The sequence below is a fragment of the Schistocerca cancellata genome, chromosome 3 (genome assembly GCF_023864275.1).
Source record: "Schistocerca cancellata isolate TAMUIC-IGC-003103 chromosome 3, iqSchCanc2.1, whole genome shotgun sequence".
Classification (NCBI taxonomy): Eukaryota; Metazoa; Arthropoda; class Insecta; order Orthoptera; family Acrididae; genus Schistocerca; species Schistocerca cancellata.
In genome coordinates this window covers 265,838,578-265,859,436 of record NC_064628.1, presented here as the reverse complement: position 1 = coordinate 265,859,436, position 20,859 = coordinate 265,838,578, and the positions used below count along the sequence as shown (strand labels likewise).

General features: G+C 41.6%; 1 protein-coding gene across 2 annotated transcripts in view; it reads right to left on the bottom strand.

The window, feature by feature from the left end:
* LOC126174921 (ATP-dependent RNA helicase p62-like) overlaps positions 1–19,351 on the bottom strand; it is a 71,402-nt gene extending 52,051 nt beyond the window's left edge. The window contains exons 1-4 of one of the 2 annotated variants that reach the window (XM_049921361.1): positions 19,232–19,351; positions 18,992–19,082; positions 1,709–1,894; positions 1,445–1,570 (exon numbers count right to left, since the gene is read on the bottom strand). In XM_049921361.1, the coding sequence (XP_049777318.1) occupies positions 1,445–1,570; positions 1,709–1,894; positions 18,992–18,993 (314 nt within the window). In that variant the 5' untranslated portion in view covers positions 18,994–19,082; positions 19,232–19,351. Of the gene's footprint in view, positions 1–1,444; positions 1,571–1,708; positions 1,895–18,991; positions 19,083–19,199 lie in introns of both variants that reach the window. The other variant, XM_049921360.1, reaches the window with a different exon arrangement.
* Between the last annotated feature and the right edge of the window lie 1,508 nt (positions 19,352–20,859).

The window sequence follows — 20,859 nt, the reverse complement described above, 5'->3', positions numbered from 1 at the left end:
TCAATGTCAACTTTTTCAATTGCTATATTTGGAGTTTTGTTTTTAAATACTCGTCTGTGGCATTATCCATTACAATGATAGATGGCCAATTTCATGTTTTCCAATAGTTGCCCCTTGAAACACTTCAGATAATTATAGTGATTCATATCCTTGTGGTAGTTTCTTGTTTTGCTCTATTTGTAAACCAGATACAAATCAGTACAAAAACAGATTAAGCTCGAGCATTCATTCAAGACAATATTTGCATTAATTTTTTGTACCTGAAACCGAGAGCTCTGATAATCATAAACAAAAGTTTGGGTGTTCTCTTAATATTTGTGTATGTGGCATCTAACAGCATATCTTGTTAGAATTACTAAGTTTGTTACTCATTCTGTCTCCCCTTTTCCAGTTGTCTGTAGATGAAATGAACCAGCCCATTACTGTTACACAGAGGGCAGCAAGAGTCATACCATTGTTTCAATTTCTTGAAATATCCCCACACCGAGCGTGAAAACTTACATGCCTGACCACACAAAATGCGAGCAGATCGCTGAATGTTCTTAGCAACCACACTCTTCTGCTCACTTCCACAACAACTTTCAAACATCTGGGACATAAAATAAACTTGCCATTCATAGATAAATAGCACACAATGAAAACTTATCAGATTTGTTAAATTACTTGGTGCAAGCATTGTCTGCAACTGTCAAGTAGTAGAGTGATTTGGCAATATTGAATGGAATAGGAAGTGCAACTTGGTAATACTGAATGGCACAGAAGGTGCATCTAAACACATTCCCTTAGCAGTTGTTGCTGCACTAGCAGCCCTGTGAATAGCTAGCTAGAAGTGAATCACTTTGTTATTCTTATCCACGTGTAACTCTTTACCATCTTCCTCCTCTCACTCCCTCTTTCACTCATACCATGCCCACTGCTGCCAATCCTTAGCTGGAAACTGCCTTCCTAAGTTGTCTTTGTTGTACTCATGAACAAATGGAAAAAATGGAAATGTTTTCCTTTTTCCTCCATTATAGTAATTACAAAATTTAATATCAAATATTACACTTAATTTATGACATGAATCTAATGTCAACTATATAGAATAGATGGTTAGATTTAAGAGAGCGCCCAAGTTCCTAATCTTGTCAGAAAATAAACCAATAAAAATATAATTTTCTGGTTTGTTAATATTTCACAGTAAATCATGTTATTCTTAAATGGAGAAATAAAATACTAATGCCTTGACAAGCAAGGAGCAATGAAATTATTGTGCAAACTAGAATGACTTTATAACCATATTCTTTCAATGATTTTTGCGATTTGTACATGACCGATCTGTTAAATGTACACCCTTCTTGAAGAAAGGTGAAAGGGTCTCACACACACACACACACACACACACACACACACACACACACACACACACACACACACACACGGAGAGAGCTCTTCCAATACATACCTAATACTTTCCATCACATAATCAGGAAAATTTGACTCCTCGAAATATTGAATGGGATTTGGGACATCAATACCCTTCACTGTTATTTCCTTTGATCGTCTATAATCATCCACTTCAAACTTATTCCTGAAAATTACATAAATGTTACCACATAACAAAACAAGTGACAAACCAAGATGAAACACACACAATTATAAACCAAGTTAATCTACAGCTCCGAACTATCAATACAGACAAATGCTATTGTTAAGAACACGACCTTACCTGTTTGCCACATTAGGGTGTGGGACATAAAAATCCTTTGCTATTGGGGAAAGCATACTCATATCCCAGGTTGGTTTCCTTAGTCCACCACCAAGTTGGTCATCTCTTCCCCGGAAGTTTTTGCCCCCCCTGCGATCTTCAAATTTGTTCCCCCCTCGATAGCCACCCCCGTTTCTTTGGAAAGACCTGCAAAATTCACGAAGTATTAATGCAAATAGCTACCACACAATGTAACTTACAGATAATGTGTCTATTTGGTTGCCATGAGCACTAAATCTCAAAAGCAGAAAATACCTTGGAAATTAATGAGTTCTTGACACTGATCTCCATAAGGAGAGATGGGACATTTCTGAAACATACCCAAGTCTGATGTGGTACAGGGGAAAAATTAGATTTGCCTGCAAACTCATTTTATTATTCAATAACTGAGGCACTGATAACCATAAGGGCCCAAAGCACACTGTCATCAATTTTGAGATTGTGGCATGTATGCATGCTCCTGATATCTGTTAATCTCATTGCGAGCCTGTTTCATCTATATCTCTAGCCCCACACTGTAGTTATGAACGTTCACAAAAAGCTGTCTTACCAATTTCTTAGATATTTATTTCCACATGGGTCGGAAATACGTTGCTCTGCACTCGCAAACTGTTATCTAGGGCTGATAATTATAGTTTTCACATTGTGTACATAGTAATAATACTTCATTATCACATGTGTATTGGCAGTTTAAACTGAACCTCAAGCTACAGAATGTGGCTAATGAAAATGATAATGAGGATATGAAGTGTTTAAATAAGTCAATTTGTGTTGGTTTAAAAGAGGGGGGAAGGGACCAAACTGTTAGGCCATAGGTCCTTTGTTCCAAATAAAACAATATCACAAGGGTGAGAATAAGACAAGCGCGACAGACAACACAAAACAGAGAGAAAGGAAAAACCATAAAAATGACGGAAGGGCAACACACACTTAAATGGACAAAAGGGGAGCAGAAAACCACTGAAGTGCAAGAAACAGGTCGAAGAGATTAAAATGACAAAACAGATTACCATGGCTGGCTGACCATGAGAATAAAAAGGAGAAGCCAGCCACTCTGCAACACATTAAAACCTCCACCCTAAAAGCACAAGGTAGGGTGTTGGGAAAGTCAAAATTCCACCACAGAGCAGCTAAAAGTGGGCAGTACAGCAAGTGGACGACGGTCATTTGTGAGGCAGAGCAACACCAAGGTGGGTCCTGATGACGGAAAAGGTAACCATGCGTCGGCCACATGTGGCCAATGCCGAGCCGGCAGAGGACTACTGATTCCCTCTGATAGGACCAGATGGAAGACTTCCACACATTCGTAGTTTCCTTAATGACACACAGTTTGTTGTGTGTACTGAGGTTATGCCATTCGGTCTCCCAAAGCCGTTAAATCTTGCAGTGTAGTACTGAATACAGGTCAGTTGCAGAAAAGATGATCTCCATGAGCGGTTTCCATGTAGCTTGTTTGGTCAGCCTGTCATCAAGTTTGTTGCCTGGGATTCAGACATGTCCTGGAATCCACACAAACACCACCGAACGACAGAACTGTTCCAGGACATAGATGGACTCCTCAATGCATGCTACCAAAGTACGGCGAGGGTAGCACTGGTCGATAGCTTGTAGGCTGCTCAAGGAGTCAGTAAATAGGAGAAATGACTCACCAGGGCATGAGCGAGTGTGCTAAAGAGCACGAGATATGGCCGCCAGCTCTGCAGTGAAAACACTGCAGCCATATGGCAAGGAGTGCTGTTCAATATGTCCCCCATGAACATATGTAAAGCCTACATGATCATCAGGCAGTCACTTAAGAACAGATCTAAAAACACAAAACCCTGTTTATATCAGTATCAGCACTGATAGTTAACTGTTCAGCCACAAGGTAGCATGTGGTCCTACATTTGTAGCCCAGCTGCTGTGTTTTGACTGAAGTGGTTGCCACTACATATTTTTTCAGAGTGCAGCTTTGGAAACACTGCAACAAAACGTATAGCATTCATCCTATCCACTGTTCTGTTTAGCCAATGTTTACAGAAGAGGATGGCTACAGTGATCCTGAGTTTGACATTTAACTCAGCAGCTCAGACAGTTAAGAAGAATGTGATTCATATGGCTACACCAAACTGAAAAAAATTCCCTTGCTATTCCAGGTGTGAAGAGGACGGCGTCTAAGTTCCTGGTAAATTAATGACCAGTGGGAGGAGCGGGGAATACCACAATCATGATTTCTTTCATCTCAGCTGAGCTGTATGGCAGCCATAATTGGTTGTTAGCACTGTTTTTAATAATCGACAATTTATGTGGAATAATATTCATACAATTAATACACTGACAGGGTGTATAAGTAGACAAGGGGAAAAAAGTCCCCGGCAAAAAACACAGTTTTTCTGTTTTAAGTGACAGTATGTGTTTCCTCGGAACCGCAAAACTTTATCAATCCTTTGAATGGTTATGGTTTTATACACCGGTGTAGAATTTCCCGTCACCTCAGAAAACTAAACTGGAGGGGGTGGGGGGACATTTTGGAAAGATCTTTGATGTGCACCAACATGGGAACTGCATATTTTTGTACCAAGAAAGTAGAAATCCGAATTCCACCAAACGCAACAAGTTACTTTCCAAAGCATTGAAATCAAGATTGCAATGTGCTTTTGTAAGCCAGTCATAGCTCACATCACATGATCTCACCAGCCGATGACAGCAGATATTCAGAGCATAGGACACGTGATGAAGTCAGCCAATAGAAACATCACTTTAAGTAGCGCGAACACACCAACGAGAAAAGTTAGTGGTTTAAATTATAATACATAGTGCTGGTACAAGAAAAGAAAAGCTTTCACATATAGTATTGTGTCTCTGGGATAAATAAGCTGCATGAGAAGCTAAGCTTTCACATATAATGATCTTTTTTGTGCATGTTACACTTTAAGATACATCACATAAATGTGCCAGTAACATTTCTGATGACATATGTCTGCCCTTCTGGGCTCTAAATTCTTCTCTGGTTATCAGCTGAGTGGTGGCATTGTCTTGTCACAACATTTCAATGAGTTTCGTACCAATCATCTTTGCCAGAAGATGAGGGGAACGAAGCTCACTGAAACATAGCGACAAGACGCCACCACTCAGCTGATAACCCGAGAAGAATTCATCAGTGGAATACGCCAAGAAAGACTGCAACCGCATATACTTCTAAATGGTTGTCCTCAAAGACTTTATTATTAAATAAGAGTCAAACACTAATTTAAGAAATTCATTGTACATTCTCGCACAAGGTTCATCTTTCACATAAGGAAATTTACTTTGGAAGTAGCACTTTTCAAACAAACATTCACAATATTTTCCTGCGACTTGTTCGAAATAGGTTCATTTTAGCAGTTGCCACAATGCGCCAGATAACAGGTGTCACCGTGCTTGCACAGCCATGATGATGTAGAAAGCCCATTTGTGTAAAACATTAAAGGATCTTACATTGTGTCATAAAAGAAACAAGGCATTAGAGGATACTCTAAGAGTATCGAAATTTTGTGAACCATATTAAAATGCACAATTCGGCTAAGTGCATATTCATATGTGCAGATTCGGATGTAAATTGTCTTCGAGTAGCAGTGCTGTATTATCTCTTGTTCGGTTCTTTATTACGGCATAATGCCATACATGCTAGAAGATTAAAACGTGCACTTAAAATGCTGCATAGTTAGAACTATGCCAGTATGTGGAATTATAAACACTTTGTTTCAAATACTTTGACTGCCTCAGCAGAAAAGACTAATAAAAGCCAAATTTCTTTAGCAAACAGACAACAGTAACTTCACTGTTCTGCATGACGACTAATGCTTGACTGTAGAGAGGTGAAAATAAAATTCAATCTGAAACTAACAACATATTTTAGCCTTCCGTAAATATGTGGATATACTTTAATTCACTTGATAGCTCCTGGCCACAGAAATCCATTTTGTGTTCATTTGACGTGAGAAACAAATATCACTAAATGTTAACAAGGGTCACGTGGAGACTACCCACCTCCCCTCTACAACTCAGACTGTACAACTCTGTACATCATCAGTCCCCGATATTTCTAAACCGGGGCAATACTAGATGGTGGCGCCCCCCCCCCCCCCCCCCTGCCTCGAGCGTTTGAGGTAGGTCACCAAAAATTTAAAAAAATTGGCTTTTCAAAAATATGTTCATTTTGTAGCGCACATCTTTCTGAAGAGTCTGATATACAGGGTGATTATAATTAAAGTCAAGCTTTCAAAACACTGTAGAAATAACACCACTGGTCAGAATGACGTCAAGTTGCAACGGAGTATTATCAGACAAGGGGGAAAACTTATGACAGAGGGGGAAAAAAGTGTGAAAATAGCATTTTACATGTTTGAACACATAAATGAAAACACCTGTCAAGTGCATGACCCACTGAAGTTTGTCTAACACACCTGGTACACGGCTTTTCCTCCTCTCGTGTCTGTGATGTTCGCCACGACTATCTCGATGCAGGATCGGGCTCTGTGTGTAAAACTGTATTACAAGAATGATTACTGTGCACGTGGCACTCTGCTGAAGTTCCGGACACTTAAGGGTTTAAAAAAAAGGTGTTGGTCTGATGACTGCCATGGGTCTGGTGAAACTGATTCGGAAATTCAAAAAGAGGGGTTATTTTGTTGTACAACCAAGTATAGGGAAGCAGTCGCCACAGCAATGAAGGAGAAAACAAGTGGTGGAGTCCAAACGTGTAGTACACGGAGAATTGCCCAAACACTGGACATACACGTCAGCACGGTGCACAAAATCCTATTAAACAGCCTTCTTTGTATCCATTCAAAATTACCCATGTGCACAAATTGCCTCCTGCTGACCTGCTAGAAAGAGAGACCTTTGCTTTAGAATTTCTTGCTCACATGGAAGTGGACACTGACTGGCCGTGGAAGATTTTGTGGACAAAGCCCACTTCCATCTGACAGGATATGTCAAGACACAGCTGCCATTTCCCTACAGCTTGGCTGTCCCATCACCTGATCTTAATCTGTGTGACTTCTGGCTGTGGGGCTATCTAAAAGATTTGCTCAGTGATCCAACTGCAAACTTCACTACATTGAAGGTAAACATTGCACAACACATTCCAAACGTGACCCTGGACATGTTTGATCAGTTGTGGAACATGCTGTTTCTCGATTTCAACTTCTTGTGCGAAACGGTGGACAGCATACTGAACATTTTTGTGCCAGTCACACAGAAATTAATATTCCAATTTGAATGGTGCTTTTTACGTGGTTTTTGGCCTCAGGACAATTAAAAACCAATTTTTCCCATCCGATGTGATTGTGACCTTGCCATGGGGGATGGGCGTACGTAACCAACAGTATCACACCTGTACCCATGCACACTGAGTAGTACAGTTAGTTTAATGTCATTTGTAGTCGACCACTATTAATTATGATTACAGCACCTTCTATTGCTGCCTTTTGTAACTATTTATCTTTCTTCTGCCGTTAAGTTTTCCCCTTCTCCAAAAATATTCCATTGCAATTCGACATCATTCTGACCAGTGGTGTTATTTCTACAAGACATTATTTGGTCTAAGTGTGCCAACGAGCATTATCACGTCTCTTCACACAGCATTCTTCTATCGCATGTCACTGTATTTCGCTCTGTGTAATGCCAACTTTGTAATGGATGCCATGAAACTACATTCAAAACAGTGGAAATTAAAATGTCCCATGGTTCCTCTCCTGCTCCCAGTCTGCCGGTTTTACATCCTGCACTTTTTTTTAAAAAAAACCCTCAGCTAATACTGGATGGGATTATTTGTACACAAGAGAACAAGAACTCTTCAGAAAATGGGCACTCTTTATTGCTTCTTAGCTAATAACTTGCTGTATTGTGTGACAACATTAAATATAGGTTACATAAAATCAGTAAAGACAAGAGACAAGCAGCAAGACAGTACACATTTCTTCTATACTGAAGTCCTGGCATTTTTGTCTTTCTAATCTTGCTACAGCTTTACATGGTGTGCCTTCCTTTCTGGGAAACTTATCAAACTTAGGCAAATGTTTTACTACACGAAAAAACAATGTCTTTTTTGTTGCTTTAGGGCGCACAACTACAGTGGTCATTAGCGCCCAGACCAAATTATGAATGCACCGCGAGGCACAATGTTAAAACAGCAACTAAAAAGGACAACACTATAAAGGCACATTAACAGGCAAGGGATTAAAAGAAAACAGCATAATCAAATGTCCTTAGACAGGTTTGTCAAGTGGATAAAAGAAGAACGCAAGCAGCCGCTTCTGGGTCATCCGCTAAAATTTCATCCAGAGTACATGGCAGGCCAAGATCAATGTGGTGTGTTAAAATTCGGACAGGACGTTAAAATGTGGCATACCATCAGCAATTGCCCACATGGGCAGAACAGCGCCGGTGCAGCCGTCAGCAGATGGCGGTGGCTGAACCGGCAGTGTCCAATCCATAACCGGGCCAAAACGACCTCCCGCCGAGAAGAGCGTGAAGATGTCGTCCAAGCCGTGGGGAGAGGTTTCAAGGCCTGAAGCTTGTTTTCAGTAAGTGTAAACCAATCGGCATGCCACAGCAATAAAATGCGCTGACAAATGACCCTGCTAAAATCTGATGAAGCCACACAACAAGAAGCTGTCCAAGGCTGGAGGACGGCAGCCTTGGCCGCGGCATCTGCAGCTTCGTTCCCAGGGATACCGACATGGCCAGGAACCCACATAAAAGTAACCGGAGAACCGTCGTCCACCAGCTGCTAAAGAGTGTTGGATCCGGTGCACAGAAGGGTGAACCGGATATAGATCACTGAGGCTCTGGATGGCGCTCAGGCAATCAGAGCAGATGACGTAAGCAGAATGTCGGTGGCGATGGATGTAAAGAACAGCCTGATAGAGGGCAAATAGTTCAGCTGTGAAGACCGAACAATGACCATGGAGCCAGTATTTCAAACCGTGTGCCCGACAATAAAAGAACACCCGACACCGTCATTGGTCTTAGAGCCATCTGTATAAATGAAGATCGTATTAATGAACTTCGAACGAAGGTCAAAAACCGCAAGCGGTATACCGAAGCTGGGGTAACCTCCTTTGGGAGCGAGCTGAGGTCAAGGTGAACGCGAACCTGAGCCTGCCGCCAAGGTGGCGTTTGGCTCTCGTCCACTCTAAAGGTGGAAGATCAAGTTGCTGAAGGAGACGACAAAAGCGAACTCCAGGGGGTAGCAGGGCAGATACAAACAACTCGTATTGACGGTCGAGAGAATCGTCAGAAAAGGAACGATAAGACGGGTGCTTAGGCATTGATAATAGCCGACAGGCATACCGACAAAGCAGTATATCGCGCCGGTAGGTTAGTGGCAATTCACCGGCTTCAGCGTGAAGACTCGACGGGACTAGTATAGAACGCTCCGATCGCAAGACGTAACCCCTGATGTTGTATAGAGTTGAGGCGGTGTAGGATGGACGGCCGTGCAGAGGAGTATACAAAGCTCCCATAATCCAGCTTTGAGCGGACGATCGACCGATATAGGCGAAGTAGGACGGTTCGATCCACTCCCCACGACATACCGCTGAGAACACAGAGGACATTTAGGGAACGGATACAACAGGCAGCCAAATATGACATGTGGAGACCAACTAAGTTTCCTGTCAAATGTTTCCACAAATGGGAGAGTAACTGGACCGCGATGTAAGGACAGTGGGAGAAACTTTGTAGCGCCAGAAGTTAATACAGACCGTTTTCTCGGCAGAAAAACGGAAGCCATTGGCGACACTCCAAGAGTAAGGACTGTCAATACAAGCTGAAGGCAGCACTCCAGGAAACCATGTACACTGCGCGCTGCAGTAGATGGTAAAATCGTCCACGAAAAGGGAGCCCGATACATCAGCTGGGAGGCAATCCATTATTGGATTGATTGCTATGGCGTAGAAAAAGATGCTCAAAACTGAGCCCTGTGGCACCCCATTCTCCTGGCGAAAGGCGTCGGACAGGACAGAACCCACACGTACCCTGAACTTTCGATCCATTAAAAATGCACAAATAAAAAGAGGGAGGTGACCGCAAAGGCCCCATGTATGCATGGTGCGGAGAATGCCCGCCCTCCAACAGGTGTCTTAAGCCTTCTCCAAATCAAAGAACACAGGCACTGTCTGGCACTTCCGCAAGAAGTTATTCATAATGAAGGTCGACAAGGTAACCAGATGGTCAACAGAAGAGCGGCACCTACAACAGCCACATTGTAGGTGTTGAGATTCGAGCAGCCAAACCGAACAAGAGTTAACCATTCCTTCCATCACCTCACAGACACAGCTGGTAAGGGAAATGGGTCGATGACTGGAAGGCAAGTGCTTGTTCCCCGGATTAGGAATCAGGACAATAGATACGCACCAGCATGTGGGAAAATGACCCTCAATCCAGATGCGACTATAAGTACGAAGAAGGAAATCTTTACCCACAGGAGAAAGGTTTCTCAGCATTTGAATATGAATAAAATCAGGCCCCAGAGCGGAGGACCATGACCAGGCAAGTGCATTTTCGAGTTCCCGCACGGTGAATGAGGCGTTTTAACTTTCATAATTCGAGGAGCGGAAGTTAGGTGGCCTTGCCGCCTCTGCCTGTTTTCGGGGAAGGAAGGCAGGGTGGCAATGAGCGGAGCTCGAAACCTCTGCGAAGAATCGGCCGAAGGCATTGGAGACATCCTCAGGGGCCACAAGGATGTCATTCGCGACCGCCAAGCCAGAAACTGGTGAGTGGACCTTAGCTGGCGCAGGCTACCCCAGACAACAGGAGTAAAACTGTTGAAGGAGTTTGTGAAAGCAGCCCAGCTGGCTTTCTTGCTTTCTTCAAGAACACGACGACACTGCACATGTAATCGTTTATAATTAATACAATTCACCATCGTAGGGTGGCGTATAGCGTCTCTACATGCTGCTGTCCACCAGGGGACCGGTACGCAACGTGGAGAAGAGGTAGTATGAGGGATGGAATATTCAGCAGCAGTGAGAATGACTTCCATGAGGTGTGCGACCTGACTATCGCAGCTTGTGAAGTTTTGATCCTGAAATGTCGCCCTGAAAGATAAGAGCCCCCAGTCTGCTTTGGAGATGTTCCAACTAGTTGAGCATGGAGATGGGGTATGATGCAGGAGATGTATAACACAAGGGAAGTGCGTACCACTCAAACCGACCTGCAAGTTGGGTAGTACATATAGAGAGGTTTAAAAGGGAATAGGTGTGAGTTGTGTCCGAAAGAAAAGTAGGGTCACCAGTATTGAGGCAGACAAGATTGAGGTCTTTTAACAGGGAGCCTCTCGGGCAGGATGCTGGAGAGCCCCAAAGGGGATGGTGGGCATTGAAGTCTCCAGTCTACAAAAATGGTGCAGGTAGCTGAGCAATAATTTGCATCATGTCTGCCCTAGTAACGACGGACGACGATGGAGTGTAAACAGTACAAATGGAAAATGTGGAAGTGGGGAGAGTCATTTTGGACGGCAACTGCCTGCAGATCAGTGTGCAATGTGATGGGATCGTAGTAGATATCATCCCGGACCAGCAACATAACCCCTCCATGAGCCGGAATACCTGCCACAGGGGGTAGGTCAAAATGCACAGAGGTATAGTGTGCCAAGTCAATACGATCGCACGTGCGTAGCTTCGTTTCCTGGAGAGCTACTACGAGCTGACAGTGCAAGCGTAGCAGCAACTTTAAGTCCTCTCGGTTGGAGCGAATGCCACAAATATTCCAATGAAGAAGTGCCATTATGAGAATGAAACTAAAAAGGAGAAGCAAGAAGGGGTCACCTCGAAGGCCACTGAGGCCTGGCTTCGAGCAAGTACTGCTGCCGCTATCACTAGGTTGAGAGTCCTCGTCCATTTTTTCAATAGGTTCGTCGGCCACCATGTTAAGATGGTCGGGAGGGGGAGCTTGCTCCACCGGTGAACGGCCAGATATTCGGCTACAAGCAGAGCGGCCAGGCGAAACAGATGACGGCCTGGGGCGGCAACCACTGGGTGGCGCAGGAGAAGAAACGCGCCGTGGCAGAGAAGGAGAACTTTTCTTCCTATGAGCCATCTTGGAAGGTCGTTTAGTCGAAGTACGTACTGGTCAATGGCTGGGAGTTCGGGGTACGTATGAAGTCTTCACGGGACAGTTCCTTCTTGAAGGCCCGTGCATCTGACTTCTGGGTCTTAGTCTTGGCACAAGCTGATGAAGGTGCTTGTGTCTTAGGGGTGACGGGAAGAAGAGGAGACGTTGACTAGGCAATCTTAGCACTGGCTGAACGGATGGCCGTAGTGCCAAAGGTTCAGATTGCATGTCTGCATCGATACCTCCCCGGTAGGCCAAGGAGAGGCGATGACGGTACTGTATTTCCCCGCTGGGAGCAGTGTGGGCTTCCTACTAGCAAAAAGCTTGCGAGCAGCTGAGGTGTGACCCGAATATCCGGTATACAGCATTCATCCTTATAGATGGGACAGTCGTGAGAGGACGCTGCATGGGCACCCTACAAGACAGTTCACGCAACAAGGAGACCGAGGCGGACAGTCACTCATGGGCATCCCTGCCACAAGTGACACATTTAGCCGCATTAGAACAAGACTGGCAGGTGTGGTTAAAACGCTGACACTGGTAGCAGCGCGTAACACCCTGCTCAGCGAGGAAAGACTGAATCTCCTCATTCGACAATCCGTCGAGTCATCTAGTAGATACCACACCACGTGAAGAATTCAAAGTGCGGTGAGCCTCCACCCAGACAGGGAACATGTACAGGAGTGTGGCCCAAAGGAGTTTTTGGGCCTGAAAGGCACTCTCAGTTTCCAACAACAAGGTACCGTTACGCATCCTAGTACAAGACTTGACAGGTCCAGCTATGGCATCTACACCCTTCTCAATAACGAAAGGGTTGACAGATGAAAAATCTGTTCTGACCTCAGATCTAAAAACGATGAGGAACTTTGGGGCAGGCGGTAGTACTTTTGTCACTGGTGGCTGGTCAAATTTTTCGTTTTTGGGCAGAAGTCGAGAGAGAAGTAGAAAAATCCAATGCGGATGAATCCCCCACGATTGCCAGCATCTCCGATGGTGCGCTCCTTCCTTGTGGGAACCCCCTCAGAGGGCGCTCCCGCCTTAGGTGAATGTTTACACCTCAGATCACACCTCCCGAGAAACAGAAGGAGGGACCAATCGACATGGTCGGAAGGTGTCAGCTCAGGCAATCGCCCCTCCCTGGGCCTGGCCTTTACCAGGGGGTATGCACGGGCCCTACTTGTCTACCCAGGGTGGGTAATTACACTTTACCCCGTCCTCGGCTACGCGTGCGAACGCGTGGGTCGGCCTTCTGGCATGCACAGGTAGGAAAGAAGAATAGGAAAAAAAAGGGAGAGAGGGAGAGAAAGCACAGTGTCTCAAACGCCAAGGCGGAGACCATAGGGTGGACAAGGAGAAGAAGGCAAGGAAGACAGTAAGAGTTGGAAAGGACAAAGAGAGGAAACAAACGAAGGAAGAAACCAGAATAAGCGAAAAACCAAAATGACCACAAATGTAAGATGTTTAACCGTCCTTCTCCGGACGCAGGTGCAAGCTACCCCCTTGAGGGGGAGGAACTCCTTTTAGTCGCCTCTTACTACAGGCAGGAATACATCGGACCTATTCTTACCCCGGACCCGAAGGGGGACACTGTCGTCGTGTAATACTGAAAAAGCTGTTAATATAAATAGTACCCTAAACTGATCCAGTTTCTTTATCTAATTATGTGTCTGCTAGATAAAACGAAATAGGCTTGCCTAATATTGCAGCAACTAACACATATCAAATAAATGAAACTGTTTTGGCACATATGGTTATTTCTATTAACACATCAGAATAAAATTCATAAATTCATTAAGTACCAAAAATCAAATGCCTATTAGGCCTACTACAAGCAAAAAGCTTTGTTAGGAAATAGTTTCACATTTCACGACATCAAAAAGTAGTAGTGCAAAATTTTAATGTAAATTTGGAATGTTCATATTCTTCCACAATTTGTGCAGTGTTCCCGTTTCGTCTTCGTCTTCTTCTTCTTCTTCTTCTTCCCTGTTCTAACAAACAATCAAGGCATCACTTATTCTGTAACTATTCCTGCCTGTGCCAGAACTTATTCTCTGGTTAACTTCGCAAACCCTGACAGAACTACCGGTTTAGTTATCCCATGTTTATTCTCCGGTAAAGTGTTATTACGTATTCATACAATGAGTTTTCCACGCTGCTCCCAGAATAGAACTTTAGCGGTTACTAGCCGGGGACTGTATAACTGGCGGTCTGGCCAATTTTTTTTTTTTGTCAAAATTTCTTTCTCTTGGATACACCGAGAAGATAATATGTAATATTTCTTAACTGTTATTACTGTTAGTCATTTATTTCCTCACGTAGTCTGAATCTATGGATTTGGCTAGTAATTATAAAAACTGCCCAGTCAACTATATAAAAAGCAATTGGCATTCACCAATTCGGCTTTATTCCGCTCAGCTCGTATGACCCCATTCCCTTTTGGCTGCAGAAAAGCTTACTTCTAGATGTGACGGGTATTCCTCTCGCAGAGACATCACGTACACGATGCACACATTTGAAAATCAACTTAGAATGTTATTAAATATGTTCAGAAACCAACAGCAATGCATTTCAGAATCATAAATAATCGATAGACCACATGCGCTGGATGCTAGGCACTTTGTGAAACAAGGTGTGTCCCCCCCCCCCTCCCGAAATTACCACCCCGGGCTGATACCCCAGTTTGCCCCCCACCTCCTATATCCAGGCCTGTTTCACATACGTGAACCTGGCAGCTTGGCTGTGCCAGTAAAATTTATCTGTGTAGGATTTGGTCGCTTGCTGCAACTGCTTATACAGCTAACAGTCACATTTCTGTAGCCAGAAGAAGGAGAAGGTATTACCCATACTTAACTGTGCTCACTCGCACTGCTGAAACGTATCTGATGTAAACAGCTGTGACGTCACACTCTTCAGAGGCAACTTCTTGTTATGAAGCATTGCACAGTTTTCCTAAAGCATTTGACACATTTTGTTGTTGGCAGACACTTGTACGAGAACTGGTTTTTTTTTTTTTTTGCTGTATATGGCACATTTTCTTCGCAACTTAAGTTTTATTTTCTTTTTTTCTCTCTCATTCGTGTTTTATTGCTGCAGTAGAGATATACTAATATACTTTGTTAGAGTATTTGTTCCTATCAGTCAAAATTACAGAAATTTAACTGAAAACTAAACAATCAAAAATTCTCGGAATTCTAAAAAATTCCCAGCTTTTCTCCCAGATGAAAAAAAATCTGGAGTTTATCTCAGATCTCCTGGTTGTCCTGGGTTGTATACACCCTGTTTGAAATATTAGGTATTTTAAATAACTGATTTATGGAACTCAATAAAATTGAATTTCAATGTGAAGTTAGAAACCCAAGATTTTATGGAATTCCTGAAAATCACTGAGATTTCCCCAATTTTTCCAGGCAAAATTTAATTCCCTGAGAATTTCAGGTTTTCCAGAAGAATCAAAACCCTGGCAAATCATCATATTTCTATGTTAATAATAGAGGGAAACATTCCACGTGGGAAAGATATCTAAAAAGAAAGATGATGAGACTTACCAAACAAAAGCGCTGGCAGGTCGATAGACACACAAACACAAACATACACACAAAATTCTAGCTTTCGCAACCAACGGTTGCCTCGTCAGGAAAGAGGGAAGGAGAGAGAGAAAGACAAAAGGATTTGGGTTTTAAGGGAGAGGGTAAGGAGTCATTCCAATCCCGGGAGCGGAAAGACTTACCTCAGGGGGAAATGTCTGCTTGTGTCTGTGTATATGCGGATGGATATGTGTGTGTGTGTGTGTGTGTGTGTGTGTGTGTGTGTGTGTGTGTGTCTCCTTTTTTCCCCCCTAAGGTAAGTCTTTCCGCTCCCGGGATTGGAATGACTCCTTACCCTCTCCCTTAAAAACCAAATCCTTTTGTCTTTCCCTCTCCTTACCTCTTTCCTGACGAGGCAACCGTTGGTTGCGAAAGCTAGAATTTTGTGTGTATGTTTGTATTTCTATGTTAAAGTTGATATGTCATTTTAGTTAAAGAAATTTCATGGTGTAATAGAAAACTTTATCAAAACTCGCCTGTCAAACAAAAAATGTATGAAGCTGACAAGACGCTTTACAACGCGAGGCACCTCGACTACAAAAATTGATTAAGAAGACTGAATTGTGGAGGTCTTTAGCTGTGACATGTGACCCAAATGCACAGCTGACTGCATAAAAAAGAAAATCAATGGCCTCCACTCAAGCTACTCTCACAAAAAAGCAAAAGTACATATCAACATACTCATTTCATTTTGTATGTATTTCTGAGCTCTCCAGTCAATCTATTTTTGTACTCAGAATGCCCCACATTGTAAAGTGCCTAATCAGCTTCATACATTTCTATTAATTTTTTAGTTGTGGGACACAAAATGTGATTACTACTTTGATCTACAGTAAAAATTGTTCTTAATGCACATGTAGTGTACTGAAGATTTATTTACTTTCAGATACTGGTCCTTTAGCGCTTTATAAATTGCTTCACGTTTCAGGTATTGTTTTAGTTTACGTGCATTGTGGTATTCGAGTACTCTACTGTAAGCTAGAGTAGCAAGAAATTCGAATCGTTACTGTAAGCCTGTCTGCAGAAGACACAGCAGTTCTTAACTGAGTATTATGCTTTCTGACATGACAAGACACTTTGCTGAGCAAATACTGAAATGCATGTTCATCCATTCTTAAGTAATTTATGTAGGATTTGGCATCCTCCACTAGAAGCTCATGTAATAAATTTTGCTGAATGCTTTTATCAACTCTTAAAACCCACAGCTTCACCTAAGTGTGTTTCTCCCCCCCCCCCCCCTTTCTCTTCCAAATGCACATACAATACGATTGTGGTACATGCAACTGCTGCGCATAACAAGTTATTGTTGTCAGCCTTCTTTAATTTTGACAAGAAATACGAGGATAGTGTAATAGGCCTACACCTTTCTAGTGCCACGTCAAATATCTCTGTCCAACAAATTTGACAAATATTTTATCATATATTTGATCAAATCCTTATCAAAGAAATACGATCGTGTAATACCAGCCTTAGAGATCAAAGTAATGTCGTTTTGTCAGTTGAAAAATGTTCGCTAGTTGTGCAAGATAAATACATCCACTGTGCTAAAGCCAGCTTCTCCAAGATTTACATTCACAGAAAAGGGTTCTAAAAAATAACTTCAAGTTTCAAGATATTTAAGTCAAAGTTCAGTGCACGAATATACTCAGGATAATCTTCAAAAATTATAAACTCAATATTTTGAGAATTATAAGCTATCTTAATATGTTTATATGTAATGTCATCTATTAAATGTTATTTTTCCACCAATAAAAATATTTTTGGAACAATTTTGGAAAAAAAAAAAAAAAATGTTATGGAGTTAAGGACTCAAGCACCAAATTTCTGGAACAAATTTTTATGGAAATAATGATGAAAGCTGGTTTTCAGTACAATGCTTCAAATCCCTGCATATGTTGTCGCAACTACGGACAACTATGTCTAGTTAATTTGGTAGTGACTGGGACAAAATTACTGCTTTCTCATCATTTTACAGCACGATTTTCTTAGAACAGGTACCACTGAAGTTTCCTATGCATAAAAATAAAGCAAAATGGAGATGGAGTATGGTAAGTCAATATCACTTTGAATGGCAGATCCACTAGGATTTCAGTTTCCATTGGACACCAACAAAACAATCAAGATGAAGTCTTGTGTCCTCTACTGTGAGGCAATCTGATGTTTTCTGTAATCTCCAGTAGCAACTCTACCAGCCATTACTCTTGTGACAAAATCTAATTGTACTCTGGAAAAACCAGCTATTGACGACTGGAATATACCTATGTTTGAAAGTCACATTTTAGAGATGTCAATTTGAGAATTTAAGGTGATGCCGATTTTCACGGTGACAAGCAAAACAGTTCATTCAACAACCACTACTGGGGCAAAGTAGGGTGGTGGGGCCAATACCTTGGGCACGTCAGTTGCCTAAATTAAAGCTACATCTAAAACTGAATAGGCCAAAGAATGATTCTGCTTTTATTACCAACTGATTTAGCCACAAGGCCAGAACATTGTAAAAAATTTACACTGATAATGCTAGTGCTTTAAGTGGAGAGAAAAGAACACAATCTACAATGAAGTCCAACAATTGTATATTCATTAACTGAGATTATGCAATGATGAAATAATCTTAATTCCATTATTCTTTCAAACATCAGTGTAGCCTTTTATGGCAATCATTTATCTCCACATGGATGATTAGTCTAATGTAGAGTGGTGTGTTGCGTCATGTTCCCTGTCCTTACCCATTTTGGTATGTATTTGGTATTCTCCAGTGGCCAATTGTAGTGGTTTCAACTGAGCAATGGGGGTTGCCACATCCTCACACCTACTGTAAATCAGGTTGGGACGTATTGATGGCAATGACAACATAATAGAGCTAACAAAGCCATGTTAACGAATTTTGTATGTGCAGTGTGGCATGCAGGAAATTAATATTCTTCCTTTGTTCAGCGATTTCTTTGTTCCCTTTTTAAAAAATTGGTCATGGTTTAATTTAAACTGCTATTTCACTGTATTATTAAGTAACTATAACATTTCTAACAGTTCCTTGTAATTCGCTCTGTCAGTGACTATTTCATACCCAATGAATGAATCTTTCTAGATGAATATGTTTTGGTGGAACTTTATACTTCCACAGCAAAACTGCATGGAAAACTTCAAAGAAAGCCCGATCATGTTTGCACCCTATTAATGCATTTTCGTCATAAAAGCTACAACCGCAAAGTAAACGCAAGGAACCTAAAATATATTACCAACGAAGCCAAAATGATAAGAAAGCTATCCCAAGATGAGGAAATGTAGCGCACCCAGCGTTTCACAAAAATGGATAAAAGTTACATGATAAGACAATTATATTATACAGGTTCCTGGCTCTGAGCACTAAGGGACTTAACTTCTAAGGTCATCAGTCTATACAGGTTCCTGAATCGGGTTCTGATACACCGAAAAGCGTGAAAGTGTCGGGTTCTGATACACCGAAAAGCGTGAAAGTGCGATGCCAATTCTATGATAGAGTTTCTACATATGAAAAAACGCGTACTTTAGGTTCGTTACACTACACTGTACAAAAGAAGTTAACCGGTGGTTTTCTACTTACATATTCGCTGCAATTACTTTTCTTTGGTGAAACTTGTAGACGTTGGTTCCAATGCTTACAACATGTGGGGTAATTGAGGTAAGCCGGTGACCTGTAAACAAAAATTACAGTCAGAAAACAGCAAGGCAAATAACATACGAACTATATATAGTCAATGCGTGAATCAATTACTGCTAATACCATTAACTGTTATCCCACGTAAGTTTACCTTTAAATACGAAACTCATTCCACGTTCTTACCTCGAGGGGGGTAGAAAGGCCAGAGGAAGCAGAAGCGGTCCAAAGCACTAACCTCACATAAAGATATAACCCACGGCTTAGTGTCAGAACGCAACGAATAAATAAATTCAACAATGGAAAAGTAACCTACTTCTCACCGTCGAATACTTTTACATTACTTTACTTATGAAAATATTTTTCCTTCGAAGCAACAAACATACAGAACACCATAAAATTTTCCTTCGAAGCAGCAAACATACAGGCCACCACCACACGATGCTCTATGTACAGTTTATTCAGACACTGAAATCGACATCAAAACTAGTATATCCATTTACTAATACAAATAACTTATTTCGACAGCAAATTTACAGTTCTTAACTTCCCCATGTTGCTTCTAACTATCTGTTCGTCTACAAACCATAACTGTTAATAATTCGTAATCCATATTTATCATACTTACGTTACTAAAAACTGCGTTTACATTAAAACTGCAGTACTAACATTCGCACTTGAAAGTGCTGCGTCGGATACTGATCTCATTCATTAGCGTCCAGGACTTTCGTAAGTGATAACAACAGCTAAGTATGTACCAATTATCTAGAAACAATGAATCCAGAACATGGCCAATACTATAATGAAAGACAAAAGCACCAACAAACAGTTAGCTCAACGAATAGGAGTTCCATAGAATTTCATATTTCCAATATATGTGAACAAACTTCAAAAAATTACAGTAATCGCTTTAAGATTTCCCACATACCTTCGAATCCCACTGTCTATGGCTATCAAACCAACTGACTATTTGGGGACTTTAGAGAGCACTGTTAAAATAACGTGCCACAGTAGTACTCCACTTTACGAACTGATAACTGCGTGTTCAGCATTTAACTGCATGGTCTGTATATCATGCATCATGTCCAAAGTATTAGGTAGTGGCAATTTTGTAAGGCAAGAAGCAGAGTGCTGATAAAGGAATAAATAGCTTCATTATGTTTTGGCTGCCGTCACTGATTTATTTTGTTTTAGTTTCTTAAGTTTCTAACAGCTCAGTAAACAGTTTGAAACGGCATAAAAACGTAAAAAAACAATAGTCCTTTATCATTTACAGGTGCAGCAAGTCACTTAAACAAATATTAAATTTCTTAGAGGCCAGTTTTCAAGCCATTTCAGATGATGCATGCAGAAAGCAAACATGATTGCGCATTTTTGAATCGCCATCCTCTGCACTATGGGTTGCTCACCATGAGGATTTGAAACTAATTATGTGAACAGTTTTTACTCCTGATCGAAAGATGTGTCTAAAATGGCTGATGAAAATATTATAATATTCCATTAAGTGACTCTTGGAAATAGGGTCGACTACAATTGATATAATACACTTTACGACAAAAAGAACGATGCACCATGAAGGAATTATCAGTATGGTATGGAAATTGATAGCTCTGATGTACGCTACAGTCAAACAAATGATTATAAGTTCCAGAAAAATTGGATAATTTGCTCAAGAGAAAAAGCTTCACAAACTTAGCAAATCAGTAATGCATTAGTACACCTCTGGTCCTTAAGCAAACAGTTATTCTGCTTGGCATTGATCAATAAAGGTGATGGATTTCCTCCTGACGGATATTGTGCCAAATTCTGTTCAA